General features: G+C 42.1%; 2 protein-coding genes across 2 annotated transcripts; one reads left to right on the top strand and one right to left on the bottom strand.

The window, feature by feature from the left end:
• Window positions 1-1,854: 1,854 nt before the first annotated feature.
• Window positions 1,855-3,064, top strand: LOC112442671 (keratin-associated protein 9-3-like). The gene has a single exon (XM_024980865.2). The coding sequence runs from the start codon at window positions 2,287-2,289 to the stop codon at window positions 2,875-2,877; it is 591 nt and encodes a 196-aa protein (XP_024836633.1). The 5' UTR covers window positions 1,855-2,286; the 3' UTR covers window positions 2,878-3,064.
• An 11,578-nt stretch (window positions 3,065-14,642) lies between these two features.
• KRTAP9-1 (keratin associated protein 9-1) lies at window positions 14,643-16,104 on the bottom strand. The gene is given in 1 exon segment (NM_001105020.1): window positions 14,643-16,104. A coding segment is annotated over 1 exon segment (891 nt). The 5' UTR covers window positions 16,002-16,104; the 3' UTR covers window positions 14,643-15,110.
• Window positions 16,105-16,958: the final 854 nt, after the last annotated feature.

The raw sequence follows: 16,958 nt of genomic DNA, 5'->3' as shown, positions 1-16,958 counted from the left end.
TTAGGTACATTTAGGTAGAAGATGTTGGCACATTTTTCTTCACTAGCAATTCAGCACCAAAGCTGGAATAGAGGCAAATGCTGTACCCTGTTTTCAGACAACCTCAATTCATTAATGTCCCATAACTACTTTTAGCTGGATCAATCACCTCTGGTGAGACATCACAACTTGCACATACTTTCTTTTATAATTTGTGACAAATAGGTAGATAGGATGATACAGTTATAGATTTATATATTTCCATAAATGTGAAATGTGTCAGCCATAATTTCTTAGAGTTTTCCTGCCCTCTCTTTTAGGTACATATGTAAGAGTGTAATTGCCATGTCATACGGAAAGCATATCATCAACAGCGGTAGAAACAATGAAAGTGTTTCAGTATTTCACTGTAGTAGTGTCATGTACTCTCCTGATATGAGACTTCTGAACTCTACTGGTATGTATCTATCCTTGTTTGTGTGTTTTAAATTGAGCTTTAGTTGACATGGCGTTATATTGTTTATAGGTGTTCAACACAATAATTTGATATTTGTAGATGTTGCAAAGTTATCACTGCAGTAAGTCTAGTTAATGTTAACATCTGTCACAACTGATAGTTATAAAGTCTTTTTTCTTGCATGAGAGCTTTTAACATCTACTTTTCTAGCCACTTTCAAAGGTTTCAGTATTATTAACTATGGTCATTATGCTGTACGTTACATTCGCCAGGCATTTATTTTATAACTGGAAGCCTGTACCTTGTGATCCCGTTTACCTATTTCACCCACCCCACCTCCCACCTCTGGCTACCATTGATCTGTTCTGTCTATGAGCTCAGTTTTAGAAAAAATTTTTTAAGATTCCATATATAAGTGAGATCACCTGGTATTTGTCTCTCTCTAACTTTTTTCATTTAGCTTAATGTTCTTATATTGTCATAAATGGGAAGATACCCCTCAGGAATATCATTTTGAGTTTGAGTCCAGTTTCATTGTTTTCCACATGGCTGCCCAGTTTTCCCGCCAGCATTTATTTAAAAGATTGCAATCTCCTTATTGCATTAATATATTCTTGGCCCCGTTGTAATAAATTAGTAGGCCATATAATGTGTGGACTCATTTCTGGCCTCTTTATTCTATTCCATTGATTTAGGTGCCGGTTTTTTCCAGTCCATACTGTTTTGTTTAATATAGCTTTGTACTACTGTTTGGAATCAAGGAAAATGATGCTTCCAGCTTTGTTCTTCTTTATCAATATTGCATTGGCTATTTTGTGGTTCCATACAGATTTTAATTTTTTTCCTTTTTTCTGCCATTGGAATTACATTATCATTTTATCCTTTCTACATGATCATTTTATCCTTTCTACTGCTGTTGACTATATGTTCTCCCATTACATGGCAATTATACTCTAACATATATATCTGAAAGAGAGAACATGAGGCCTAAAATCTTTAAGAAATTGTGGCTGAGATTCCACATTTGTCAGAATATGTAAATTTACAGATTGAAACATACCTTAGTTATTCTCCTATCTAACCTGCTTGTCACAAATTGTAGAAGAAAGTATATGCAAGTTGGGATGTCTCACCAGAGGTCATTAACCTAACTAGAAAATAGCAATGAAGCAGTAAGGAAGGGATGCTGTTTGAAAATAGGATTCAGCTTTGCCTCTCTTCCAGTTTTGGTGCTGATTTTCATTTGAAAAATAATGTGGCAACCATCCTCTACTCAGATGACCCTGATAAAACTGGGAAACATTTCAAACTAGTTGCCAAATAAAGATATACATAGATACATGTGGAAGTCTTAACTCTGACTTTGTCAGAGATCAGGCTTGAACTCAAGCAGGCTTCATTCATCACAGAATGCATCAGCATCCCGACCCTTTGGAGGCATGTCTCAATCTAAGTAGAGCCAAAGGAACAAAGCTCAGAAAGGAGAACTATTCTGACTTTCACAGAGCCAGCAGGAAGTACCCCATGACCAGATGATGTCACATGACCAGAAATGCTGCTGGTGATGATTCCTGACCTTTTCATTTCTAGGAAAGATTCTTAAGTACCAGACCCAATTAAGGAAAAGATCAAACACTAATATACAGAGGCCTCTGATAAAACACTAAGAAAGCAACTTCCTCCATGACAATTATCCAAAACTACAACAGGAACATAAATAACAACCAGGAAAGTCCTGCTTATTGGTCCCAACTTTGGGGGTCCAGGATATAAAACCCCAGAACAGGAGGAGTCCTCAGAATCTGAGAAACTCAGCTCTGAGCCAGAGTCCACCCTCCACCACAGACACAATGACCCACTCGTGCTGCTCCCCGTGCTGTCAGCCCACCTGCTGCAGGACCACTTGCTGTGAGTCCAGCTGCTGCAAGCCCTGCTGCCCCCCAACTTGCTGTCAAACCACCTGCTGCAGGACCACCTGCTGCAAACCTACTTGTGTGACCACCTGCTGCCAGCCCAGCTGTTGCAGCAAACCCTGCTGTCAGCCCACCTGCTGTGAGTCCATCTGCTGCCAGCCCTCCTGCCCTCCAACTTGCTATCAAGCTAGTGAAACCACCTGCTGTAGGACCACCTGCCGCAAGCCTACTTGTGTGACCACCTGCTGTCAGCCCACCTGCTGTGTGTCCAGCAGCTGTGGACAAACCTTCAGTGGGTCCAGCTGCAGCCAGTCTTGCTGTCAGCCAGCTTGCTGTGCACCTGTGTACTGCCATAGAATCTGCTACCACCCAACGTGCCTCTGCCTGCCTGGGTGCCAAGACCAGAGCTGTGGATCCAGCTGCTGCCAGCCTTGCAGCCGCCCTGTCTGCTGTCAGACCACCTGCTGTAGGACCACCTGCTGCCACCCTAGCTGTGTGTCCAGCTGCTGCCAGCCTTCCTGCTGCTGATCACCTTGCCAAGGATCCACTGTCCCTATACAACACCTTCTATTAATTGACTTGCTACCTGGGGACAAAACAAAGTCACTTCCTAGACTTTGCTGACGACTGACATGCTCTACCAGAATTTCAGTTACTCATCTCCTTGCTTAAGAGCTTGTGAATTAGCTTGACAGAGTGCAGGGGGCTTCCTCCAATTGTCTTCCTCTGGTGTAGAGGACCATGTGCCAATTCCTGCATCTGTGATAAGGAAGTATGTCTTGGTTTTGACTCTGAAAATACGATTGACCATCTAGTTCTTCTGAGTAACTTAAGAAAACAAGCTCTCAGAATGTTTCTATAGGCTTCTGCAGCCTATCATAACCTTTATAATCATATGTTCTCTTTTGCTATCCTCATAGTTCTTGTATCATGCTTTCTCCTTTTACGCTCACTTTGAGTTTTACCTGTATGTTTCTCAATAAATGGTGTACCACAATTCTTCTGCATGTGTTTGATTTATTGCACCACATTCCTCATATAGAAATTTATATATTATATGTCTTATCCAATATGAGCATCATATTACCCCCTTCCTGATTATTATCTCATTATTAAAAACCCAATTCATTGTGTAGTGTGATTTACCTAATAATAAACAGACTCATCCAGGATGAAGTCTTCTGTTCCTGCTCAAGGGCACTTACATTGACATCCCAAGGAAGTATTAATAGATGTCTGAACCTCAGTGACTATGTCCTTGGCAATCTATACTTGCTGTCATTGTTCATGTGGTTATCTATTGCTGGGCCTGGACACACCATGAGATACTCCAGGGAAATTATGTTCAGACTATTTCTCCCTGCCCTCTATCTTTGCATGATATCTTTTCATGATATATTTTCATCCGTCAGCAATTAGTAACTCCTGTCTGCCCACTGGTCTATCGAGATGAGGAGTCCAGAATGACCAGGTGATAGTTTATACATAGATTATATTTCCTAAAATATGTGACTTTTATAGTATTTAAACCTTCAATCCAAGAGAGTGTAGATCCATGGGGAGGGGAAGAACAGATTCCCATATATGTCACCCTGAGTTAAAGTGAGAGGGTTCACTGCTACTTCACTTTCTGAAACCATGTATACTACCTTTGTGGATACACATGGTACTACCTATATGGGAACCACAGGGTGGCCATTAGGTCAAAGTATGTGCCATATTCAGAAACAACATATCAATCTCGAGTGCTGTCATCTCTTTTTTGGTTCTTTACTGCACATCTACAAGACCATTCAAATTTTCCATGGGTCGGCCATCTCTGGATGAAACTGAAAGAGGCTTAATACTCTTGGCTTAAAACTCAACATTCAGAAAACTAAGATCATGGCATCTGGTCCCATCCCTTCATGGCAAATAGATGGGGAAACCATGGAAACACAGAGACTATTTTGAGGGGCTCCAAAATCACTGCAGATGGTGACAGCAGCCATGAAATTAAAAGATGCTTGCTCTTGAAAGAAAAGTTATGACCAACCTAGACAGCCTATTAAAAAGCAGAGAATTACTTTGCCTACAAAGGTCCATCTAGTCAAAGCTATGGTTTTTCCAGTAGTTATGGATGAAGGTGAGAGTTGGACTATAAAGAAAGCTGAGCACCGAAGAATGGATGCTTTTGAACTGTGGTGTTGGAGAAGACCCTTGAGAGTCCCTTGGACTACAAAGAGATCCAACCAATCCATCCTAAAGGAAATCAGTCCTGACTATTCATTGAAAGGACTGATGCTGAAGCTGAAACTCCAATGCTTTGGCCACCTGATGTGAAGAACTGACTCTTTTGAAAAGACCCTGAAGCTGGGAAAGATTGAAGGCAGGAGAAGGGGACGACAGAGGATGAGATGGTTGGATGGCATCACCGACTCAATGGACATGAGTTTGAGTAAGCTCCAGGAATTGGTGATGGACAGGGAAGCCTGGTGTGCTGCAGTCCATGGGGTCGCAAATAGGCAAACATGACTGAGTGACAGAACTGAACTGAACCAGACAATTCTAATTTTCCATGGGTCAGCCATTTCTGTCATGTGATGTATGGTAGAACAAGTAGAGCCCATGTTCATTTGCCTCTTATTGATCTTGTTCATCAAAAAGTGGGTCCAAAGTTTTACTCTTCAGAATCCTATGACAATATTACTATAAGCTGGTGGATAGCACTGCTGATAAGGACAACAAATCCATGTTTACAACATGGAATCGTAGTAAAGAAGAATTGCTGTCTTTTCCACACACATGTAATCTAAGAGGAAAACTAGCTTGCCTTGAAGTTAGATGGCTAGGTTTCCTGAGGGATATTATTCTCTGCTTCTGACTAACAGCATATACAGCAGGGCCAGCCACGGTCAGAGTGAGCTTGCGCTGTTCGTCCACACAAATCTTCCATCCCTGCCACCATGGATACTCCGTTCATGCTCCCTTGTGTAAGTATCGATGCACCTAAAGATAGAGATGGGATAAGATATCCCAAACTTGTAGCCGTCCAGTGTCTCCTTTGTGGTAAACACTCTGGAGGTCATTGATGTGAGACACAAGCGGGAAACACTTTCTGCCCTCACACCTACCTCCATCTAAATAATTCTCCAAATCCCTTTACTTTCCACTCTTGCTCCTCCCTTGGCTCAATCCATACATTTTCTCCAAAAAAAAAAAAAAAAAAATATATATATATATATATATATAAATGGACATGTGTACAGACTCACTGTTCACTGTGAATATTTTCTCTTTCCACTGCCCTTGCACAGCAGAAGTGTTATCTGTCATAATCAAAATTCTCCATTTGGCTTCAAAGCTTCTACTGAAGTTAACATTGATGAAATTTAAGATATTGAATGCTCATATATTAAGATCAGTTTGATTTTGTAGGAATCAAATGGAATTGGGTTGGTAATTATTTTCAATATTATTTTTAATTAGAGGATAATTAGAATATTGCAATTGTTTCCACCATACATCAACATGAATCAGCCATAAGTATATGTATGAAGGAGGAAACAGACAGAACAGGCTCCATGTTGAAAGCAGGACTCCATCTTTGGGCCAGACTGTGGATTTTGAGCTATATGCCCAGTATCTATAGAAATGACATATCAACTGGAAAACCAGACCCCCTAGATGGAAGAGCCCCACTGCTTGTACCTAGACCCTCCGTCACCTAAAAGAATACCCTAATCATCTGTGTAACTGAGTAGAATCATAATTCTATTATGCTTATTGGGGTATGACCACAGATCTATTAGGGAAAACCACTAGACCATTCAGGTATGACCTAAATCAAATCCCTTATTATCATACAGTGGAAGTGAGAAATAATTTTAAGGGTCTAGACCTGATAGATAGAGTGCCTGATGAACTAGGGACGGAGGTCGTGACACTGTACAGGAGACAGGGATCAAGACCATCCCCATGGAAAAGAAATGCAAAAAATCAAAGTGGCTGTCTGAGGAAGCCTTGCAAATAGCTGTGAAAAGAAGAGAAGTGAAAAGCAAAGGAGAAAAGGAAAGATATAAGCATCTGAATGCAGAGTTCCAAAGAATAGCAAGCAGAGATAAGAAAGCCTTCCTCAGCGATCAGTGCAAAGAAATAGAGGAAAACAACAGAATGGGAAAGACTAGAGATCTCTTCAAGAAAATTAGAGATACCAAGGGAACATTTCATGCAAAGATGGGCTCGATAAAGGACAGAAATTGTATGGACCTAACAGAAGCAGAAGATATTAAGAACAGGTGGCAAGAATACACAGAAGAACTGTACAAAAAAGATCTTCATGACCCAGATAATCACGATGGTGTGATCACTGACCTAGAGCCAGACATCCTGGAATGTGAAGTCAAGTGGGCCTTAGAAAGCATCCCTACGAACAAAGCTAGTGGAGGTGATGGAATTCCAGTTGAGCTATTCCAAATCCTGAAAGATGATGCTGTGAAAGTGCTGCACTCAATATGCCAGCAAATTTGGAAAACTCACCAGTGGCCACAGGACAGGAAAAGGTCAGTTTTCATTCCAATCCCAAAGAAAGACAATGCCAAAGAATACTCAAACTACCACAAATTGCACTCATCTCACAAGCTAGTAAAGTAATGCTCAAAATTCTCCAGGCCAGACTTCAGCAATACGTGAACCGCGAACTTCCAGATGTTCAAGCTGGTTTTAGAAAAGGCAGAGGAACCAGAGTTCAAATTGCCAGCATCTGCTGGATCATGGAAAAAGCAAGAGAGTTCCAGAAAAACATCTATTTCTGCTTTATTGACTATGCCAAAGCCTTTGACTGTGTGGATCACAATAAACTGTGGAAAATTCTTCAAGAGATGGGAATACCAGACCCCCTGATCTGCCTCTTGAGAAACCTATATGCAGGTCAGGAAGCAACAGTTAGAACTGGACATGGAACAACACACTGGTTTCAAATAGGAAAAGGAGTACGTCAAGGCTGTATATTGTCGCCCTGCTTATTTAACTTATATGCAGAGTACATCATGAGAAATGCTGGGCTGGAAGAAGCACAAGCTGGAATCAAGATTGCCAGGAGAAATATCAATAACCTCAGATATGCAGATGACACCACCCTTATGGCAGAAAGTGAAGAGGAACTAAAGAGCTTCTTGATGAAAGTGAAAGAGGAGAGTGAAAAAGTTGGCTTCAAGCTCAACATTCAGAAAATAAAGATCATGGCATCTGGTTCCATCACTTCATGGCAAGTAGATGGGGAAACTGTGGAAACAGTGTCAGAATTTATTTGGGGGGGGCTCCAAAATCACTGCAGATGGTGATTACAGCCATGAAATTAAAAGACGCTTACTCCTTGGAAGGAAAGTTATGACCAACCTAGATACCATATTGAAAAGCAAAGACATGACTTTGCCAACAAAGGTCCGTCTAGTCAAGGCTATGGTTTTTCCTGTGGTCATGTATGGATGCGAGAGTTGGACTGTGAAGAAAGCTGAGTGCCGAAGAATTGATGCTTTGAACTGTGGTGTTGGAGAAGACTCTTGAGAGTCCCCTGGACTGCAAGGAGATCCAACCAGTCCATTCTAAGGGAAATCAGCCTGGGTGTTCTTTGGAAGGAATGATGCTAAAGCTGAAACTCCAGTACTTTGGCCACCTCATGGGAAGAGTTGTCTCATTGGAAAAGACTCTGATGCTGGGAGGGATTGGGGGCAGGAGGAGAAGGGGACGACAGAGGATGAGATGGCTGGATGGCATCACCGACTCGACAGACATGAGTTTGAGTGAACTCCGGGTGTTGATGATGGACAGGGAGGTATGGCATGCTGCGATTCATGGGGTCGCAAAGAGTCGGACACGGCTGAGCGACTGAACTGAACTGAACTTGCAGTCCCCTGATAGAATTCACTCACAGAGGCTACAAATCCAAAATACAATATTCCAACTGTTTGAGTGTTTAGTTGAACACTTCCATACCTCCAGTGGTGTGACTTCCTACTGCCGTGGTAACCCATTCCATTTTTAAGCATCTCTTATAAATAGAAATTGATTACTTTAGCATTTTTCCTTCCCCCAATCCAGTCTCCTGAATCTTTTGCTCACTGGGATCACTTGTTAGACAGAATGGCGTTGCTGAGCTGTTACTCTTCCCAAGAGAAGATACCTGTACTGCAAAATCACAGTGATTTCTCCCTTATCCCTGGCATGTGCTCGTTCTCCCACCTCTTGGGATGTGCTTTTCTGCATGCCCAGTATTTGCCTACTGACTACAGAACCTGAAGATTCTCATTTTTCCCCAAGACCTCTATCACTGACCTTTTCAATCAGATATGTAGTGTTAAGGTTAAGTCAGAGTAGTTTCTGTAAATATTCTAGACGTTTCCAGATTCTAGTTTAGTCAAATGAAATATCATTGAAACAAATAGATGTACATGATCATTCTTTTGACTTTTATTTGTGCCTTTGTAAGATGCTTCTAGTGTACACTATCCACTTTCTGTACTAAGTTCCCTCATAGATTTGTGCTTCTGTTTATCTTATCTTCAACCATAAATTCTCCAGGGTGGAAAAAGACATTAGCTCTGTTATGGGAATTAATATCATATGGAAGAGAGTTCAAATTTCTGTTCTGCTACTCATTAACACTTGATTAGGGGAATATATACATAAGTCACCTCAAGAATTGTTTATATCTATTTTCCTACTACTCTCTTTCTATGTAGTATGTCTACCCATAGATTAGAAGTATTTTCTTTCTCTTTCTGTCTCTCACTGGGTCAGTCAGTCTGCAAGTAGACACCTTTTGCAAAAACAATAATTCTTATATTTTCAGAGATATCTCAAAACAAATTGATTCATCACCATTATTAGTAGAGAATCATTGTTTCTCTTACTTGTTCCATGATAATGTAAGATTTTATCTACTTTATTTAAGTCTGTATGCCTGACTTAACATAAACCATTCTCAAATTTATAAATTATTTAACTTCCAAGTCATAGAATTAATAAGAACCTGTAGCACATCTGTAGAGAACAGCAGAGTTTAGTGCTACCCTCAATGATTAAAGAATACATGAGTAATGACTGCCAGCCCATTTGTGGTTTGTAGACTTTTTGATGATGGCCATTTTGGTTGGTGTGAGATGATACCTCATTGTAGTTTTAATTTGCATTTCTCTAATAAAGAATGATGGTGAGCATCTTTTCATGTGTTTATTAGCCATCTTTATGTCTTCTTTGGCGAAATGCTTGTGAGAGGGTAACAGGCAGGAAGGCCAGGGGTCTCCAAATGGAGGAAGTAAGCTGCAAGTGTCAGACATTTTTTCTCTCTCTCTTAAGTGGCAGGAGGAAACAAATGACAAGTGTTAAGAGTTTTTTCCCCTTCTCTATACAAATGTAAAACGAGGTTTCTCTTAAAATCCTGTGTTGCCATGAAGGCACCTGATTCCACCTGAACGTAACTGTTCTCAGACCTTGAGCTAATCAGTGCGTTTTCTATGGAAATGTTTGTCTTAAGCTGTGTTAATGTGCTATGTATGGACCCTAGACTGTCTTCAAGTCGGTTCCACCAAGACTCAGAACACACTTGACAAACGAGTGTGTTTTACTTATACAGTGTTCTCCTAATCTATGTTAATGAAATCATATATTTGCTTGGTAAACTGCCTTTTCTTCAAGATTCATGTCAATCGTTTTATGGTCCGGGATGACTCAGCTGCTGCCAATGTTATCTCAAAATGCATGTTGTGGGTGAGGGGCCTGGTGCCATTCTCTGAGTTTTGAGAAATTTCCTTTCTCTGATTAGCAGACTGCTAGTAGCTATATACGGAGAAGGCAATGGCACCCCACTCCAGTACTCTTGCCTGGAAAATCCCATGGACGGAGGAGCCTGGTGGGCTGCAGTCCATGGGGTCGTGAAGAGTCGGACATGACTGAGTGACTTCACTTTCACTTTTCACTTTCATGCATTGGAGGAGGAAATGGCAGCCCACTCCAGTGTTCTTGCCTGGAGAATCCCAGGGACGGGGGAGCTTGGTGGGCTGCCATCTCTGGGGTCGCACAGAGTCGGACACGACTGAAGCGACTTAGCTTAGCTTAGTAGCTATATAACATTCGGCTAAAGACTAGCAGTGGGGCATTCTCTCTGCCCCTTTCTGATGTCTATGTCAGAAGCTTTCTCTATCTCGTTTATATGTTAACAAAACTTTATTACACGAAAGCTCTGAGCAATCAAAGCTCAGAAGCTCGTTACTAGCCCTGGATTGAATTCTTCTCCAGAGGCCAAGAATCCTGTCGTCTTTCATGGTTTAGCAACAACCTTTCACTTATTTAGTTCTTCTGGCCACTTTTTGATTGGGTTGTTTGTTTTTTTGGTATTGAGCTGCTTGGGCATATGCCCTCAGGAAACTTTAATTGAAAAAAACACATCTGCCCCAATGTTCATTGCAGCACTAATTTACAATTGCAAGGACATGGAAGCAACCTAGCTGTCTATCAACAGATGAATGGATAAAGACATTGTGGTAGATAATTGTGTACATTCCATACACAATGAAATATTACTCAGCTATAGAAAGGAACACATTTGAATCAATCCTAATGCAGTGGATATAATAGAGCCTATTATATGAATGAAGTAAGTCAGAAAGAGAAAGACAAATTCACAAATTAATGCATATCTATAGAATCTAGAAAGATGGTACTGATGATCCTATTTGCAGGGCAGCAAAGGAGATACAGACATAAAGACCAGATGTATGGTCACAGTGCAGGAGGGAGAGGGTGGCATGACTTGAGAAAGTAGCATCGAAACATATACATTACCATATATGACGTGAACATGTGTATATGTGTGTGTATGTGTGTGTTCGTCACTCGGCCATGTCTGACTCTTTGAGACCCCATGAACTGTAGCCCTCCAGGCTCTTCTGTTCATGGAATTCTCCAGGCAAGAACACCGGAGCCATTCCCTTTTCAGGGGAATCTTCCTACCCTGGGTTTGAACCCAGGTCTCCTGCATCGCAGGCAGATTCTTTACCATCGGAGCCACCAGGGAGGCCATAAGTGGATAGCCAGTGTAGGTTTGTAGTGTGATGCAGAACCCAAAGCTGGTGCTCTGTGCTGACCTAGAGGGTGAGATGGAGAAGGAGGTGGGAAGGTGGTTTAGGAGGAAGGGATGTATGTGTTGTAGCCACGCGTTCCGGGAAACATACTCAGTCAGAAGGACAATGCAGGTAGTGGAGTGCAGTTTATTACACCAGCGGGCCCAAGTAGAGTCTCCTCTTAGCCAAGGACCCTGACCAGTTTTTGTGAAAACCATACATACCCTAAGTGTTCTTGCCCAAACCAACCTCCCGAAATTCTCTGAAACTAGTCTGAACAAAGGAAAAGAAAGACACAATCAAAGTTAACTTGTGATTCATATGCCTTAAGCCTAGGTAGTTAGCAGTGGACAATTATCAACAGACCTGTGGTCATACCTCAATAAGCATAATAGAATTTATGATTCTATTTGGTTCCACAGACAATTAGGGTATTCTTTTAGGTGATGGAGAGTCTAGGTATGAGCCCTGGGGCTCTTCCATCCAGGGGGTCTGGTTTTCCACTTGGTATGTCGTTTCTATAGATACTGGGCATACAGCTCAAAGTCCAGAGTCCGGACCAAGATGGAGTCCTGCTTTCAAGATGGAGCCTGTTCTGTCTGTTTCCTCCTTCATATATATACCTATGGCTGATTCATGTTGATGCATGGTGGAACCATTGCAATATTGTAACTATCCTCCAATTAAAAATAATATTGAAAATAATTACCAACCCAATTCCATTTGATTCCTACAAAATCAAACTGATCATAATATATAAGCATTCAATATCTTAAATTTCATCAACTGTTAACTTCAGTAGAAGCTTTGAAGCCAAATGGAGAATTTTGATTACGACAGATAACACTTCTGCTGTGCAAGAGCAGTGGACAGAGAAAATACTCACAGTGAACAGTGAGTCTGTACACATGTCCATTATATATGTATATATATATATTTTTTTTTTTTTTTGGAGAAAATATGCCCTGAGGAAATGAAGTTCTTTCCCTATTTGCATGAGGTAAAAGGACTGACTATATGGATTGAGCCAAGGGAGGAGCAAGAGTGGAAAGTAAAGGGATTTGGAGAATTATTTAGATGGAGGTAGGTGTGAGGGCAGAAAGTGTTTCCCGCTTGTGTCTCACATCAATGACCTCCAGAGTGTTTACCACAAAGGAGACACTGGACGGCTACAAGTTTGGGATATCTTATCCCATCTCTATCTTTAGGTGCATCGATACTTACACAAGGGAGCATGAACGGAGTAGCCATGGTGGCAGGGATGGAAGATTTGTGTGGACCAACAGCGCAAGCTCACTCTGACCGTGGCTGGCCCTGCTGTATATGCTGTTAGTCAGAAGCAGAGAATAATATCCCTCAGGAAACCTAGCCATCTAACTTCAAGGCAAGCTAGTTTTCCTCTTAGATTACATGTGTGTGGAAAAGACAGCAATTCTTCTTTACTACGATTCCATGTTGTAAACATGGATTTGTTGTCCTTATCAGCAGTGCTATCTATCAGCTTATAGTAATATTGTCATAGGATTCTGAATTGTAAAACTTTGGAGCCTCAAACCCACTTTTTGATGAACAAGATCAACAAGAGGCAAATGAACATGGGATCTACTTGTTCTACCATACATCACATGACAGAAATGGCTGACCCATGGAAAACTAGAATCGTCTTGGTTCAGTTCAGTTCCGTCACTCAGTCATGTTCAACTCTTTGTGACCCCATGGACTGCAGCACACCAGGCTTCCCTGTCCATCACCAACTCCTGGAGCTTACTCAAACTCATGTCCATTGAGTCGGTGATGCCATCCAATGATCAAATCTTCTGTCATCCCCTTCTCCTGCCTTCAATCTTTCCCAGCTTCAGGGTCTTTTCAAATGAGTCAGTTCTTCACATCAGGTGGCCAAAGCATTGGAGTTTCAGCTTCAGCATCAGTCCTTTCAATGAATAGTCAGGACTGATTTCCTTTAGGATGGATTGGTTGGATCTCCTTGCAGTCCAAGGGACTCTCAGGAGTCTTCTCCAACACCACAGTTCAAAAGCATCCATTCTTCGGTGCTCAGCTTTCTTTATAGTCCGACTTTCACATCTATCCATGACTACTGGAAAAACCATAGCTTTGACTAGATGGACCTTTGTAGGCAAAGTATTTCTCTGCTTTTTAATAGGCTGTCTAGGTTGGTCATAACTTTTCTTTCAAGAGCAAGCATCTTTTAATTTCATGGCTGCTGTCACCATCTGTGGTGATTTTGGAGCCCCCCCCCCAAAATAGTCTCAATGTTTCCATGGTTTCCCCATCTATTTGCATGAAGTGATGGGACCAGATGCCATTATCTTAGTTTTCTGGATGTTGAGTTTTAAGCCAAGAGTATTAAGCCTCTTTCAGTTTCATCAAGAGATGGCTGACCCATGGAAAATTAAAATGGTCTTGTAGATGTGCAGTAAGAACCAACTTAGAGACGACACCACACAAGATTGATATGTTGTTTCTGAATATGGCACATACTTTGACCTAATGGCCACTCTGTGGATCCCATATAGGTAGTACCATGTGTATCCACAAAGGTAGTATACATGGTTTCAGAAAGGGAAGTAGCAGTGAACCCTCTTACTTTAACTCAGGGTGACATATATGGGAATCTGTTCTTCCCCTCCCAATGGATCTACACTCTCCTGGATTGAAGGTTTTAATAGTATAAAAGTCACATTTTTTAGGGAATATAGTCTATGTTTAAATTGTCACCTGGTTATTTTGGACTCCTCATCTAGATAGACCAGTGGGCAGAGAGAGGAGTTACTAGTTGCTGAGGGATAATTATCATGAAAAGATTGAGGGCAGCGAGAAATAGTGAGAACAAAATTTCCTTGGAGTATCTCATGGTGTGTCCAGGCCCAGCAATAGATAACCACGTGAACAATGACAGCAAGTATAGCTTGCCAAGGACATAGTCACTGAGGTTCAGACATCTATTAATACTTCCTTGGGAGGTATATGTAAGTGCCCTTGAGCAGGAACAGAAAACTTCATCCTGGATGTGTCTGTTTATTATTAGGTAAATCACACTACACAATGAAATGGGTTTTTAGTAATGAGATAATAATTAGGAAGGGGGTAATATGATGCTCATATTGGATAAGACATATAATATATAAATTTCTATATGAGGAATGTGATGAAATAAATCAAACACATACAGAAGAATTGTGATACACCATTTATTGAGAAACATACAGGTAAAACTCAAAGTGATCGTAAAAGGAGAAAGCATGATACAAGAACTATGAGGATAGCAAAAGAGAAAACATGATTATAAAGATTATGACAGGCTGTAAAAACCTATAGAAACATTCTGAGAGCTTGTTTTCTTAAGTTACTCAGAAGAACTAGATGGTCAATCCTATTTTCAGAGTCAATACCAAGACATACTTCCTTATCACAGATGCAGGATGTTGGCACATGGTTCTCCTACACCAGGAAGACAATTGGAGGAAGCCCGTACACTCCATCAACCTAATTCACAAGCTCTTAAGCAAGGAGATGAGTAACTGAAATTCTGGTAGATCATGTCAGTTGTCAGCAAAGTCTAGGAAGTGACTTTGTTTTGTCCCCAGGTAGCAAGGCAATTAATAGAAGGTGTTGCATAGGGACAGTGGATCCTTGGCAAGGTGATCAGCAGCAGGAAGGCTGGCAGCAGCTGGACACACAGCTGGGGCGGCAGCAGGTGGTCCTACAGCAGGTGGTCTGACAGCAGACAGGGCGGCTGCAAGGCTGGCAGCAGCTGGATCCACAGCTCTGGTCTCGGCACCCAGGCAGGCAGAGGCACGTGGGGTGGTAGCAGGTTCTGTGGCAGTACACAGGTGCACAGGAGGCTGGCTGGCAGCAAGGCTGACAGCAGTTAGAACCACCGCAGGTTTGTCCACCGCTGCTGGACCCACAGCAGGTGGGCTGACAGCAGCTGGTCACACAGGTAGGTTTGCAGCAGGTGGTTTCAGTGATTTGACAGCAAGTTTGGGGGCAGGAGGGCTGACAGCAGCTGGACTCACAGCAGGTGGGCTGGCAGCAGCTGCTCACACAAGTAGGCTTGAGGCAGGTGGTCCTGCAGCAGGTGGTCTGACAGCGGATAGGGAGGCAGCAAGGCTGGCAGCAGCTGGACCTACCACAGTTGGGCTGACAGCAGGTGGTCACACAGGTAGGTTTGCAGCAGGTGGTCCTACAGCAGCTGTTTTCACTAGTCTGGTAGCAAGTTGGGGGGCAGCAGGGCCGACAGCAGCTGGGCTCACAGCAGGTGGGCTGGCAGCAGCTGCTCACACAAGTAGGCTTGAGGCAGGTGGTCCTGCAGCAGGTGGTCTGACAGCGGATAGGGAGGCAGCAAGGCTGGCAGCAGCTGGACCTACCACAGTTGGGCTGACAGCAGGTGGTCACACAGGTAGGTTTGCAGCAGGTGGTCCTACAGCAGGTGTTTTCACTAGTCTGGTAGCAAGTTGGGGGGCAGCAAGGCCGACAGCAGCTGGACTCACAGCAGGTGGGCTGGCAGCACGGGGAGCAGCAGGAGTGAGTCATTTTGTCAGTGGTCGAGTATGGACTCCTGTTCAGAAGTGAGTTTCTCAGATTCTGAAGACTACTTCTGCTCTGGGGCTTTTAATACACTGGACCTCCGATCTTGGGACCAATAAGCAAGACTTTCCTTGTTGTGTATGTTGTATTTGTAGTCAGTGGGAAATTATCCAAGAGGAAATAATTTCTTTAGTGTTTTGAGGCCTCTGTAAATTAGTGTTTGATCTTCTCTCTAATTAGGACTAGTACTTAAGAACCTTTTCCAGAAGTGAAAAAGAATAAGGAATCATCCCAGCAGCATCTCTGGTCATGTGACATCATCAGGTCATGGGATAGTTCTTCCTGCCTTGGCCAGGGTCAGAACAGTCACCTTTTCTGTGTTCCTTTGACTATGCTTAGGTTGAGACTTGCTGGATGCTGATGCATTCTGTGATGAATGAAGCCTGCTAAAGTCTAAGTCTGATCTCGGACAAAGTCTGAGATTCAAGACGATCATGTGTATCTGTGTACATGTCTTTCAAATCAGTAGTGACTGACCTAAAATATTTCCCAGCTTTATTAGGTACATTTAGGTAGAAGATGTTGGCACATTGTTCTTCACTAGCAATTCGGCATCAAAGCTGGAATAGAGGCAAATGCTGTACCCTGTTTTCAGACAACCTCAATTCATTAATGTCCCATAACGACTTTTAGCTGGATCAATCACCTCTGGTGAGACATCACAACTTTGCACATACTTTCTTTTATAATTTGTGACAAATAGGTAGATAGGATGATACAGTTATAGATTTATATATTTCCATAAATGTGAAATGTGTCAGCCATAATTTCTTAGAGTTTTTCTGCCCTCTCTTTTAGGTACATATGTAAGAGTGTAATTGCCATGTCATAGGGAAAGCATATAATCAACAGCGGTAGAAACAATGAAAATGTTTCAATATTTCACTGCAGTAGTGTCATGTA

Source organism: Bos taurus, chromosome 19 (genome assembly GCF_002263795.3).
Source record: "Bos taurus isolate L1 Dominette 01449 registration number 42190680 breed Hereford chromosome 19, ARS-UCD2.0, whole genome shotgun sequence".
NCBI classification, from domain to species: domain Eukaryota; kingdom Metazoa; phylum Chordata; class Mammalia; order Artiodactyla; family Bovidae; genus Bos; species Bos taurus.
This window is presented reverse-complemented; position numbering and strand designations above follow the sequence as displayed.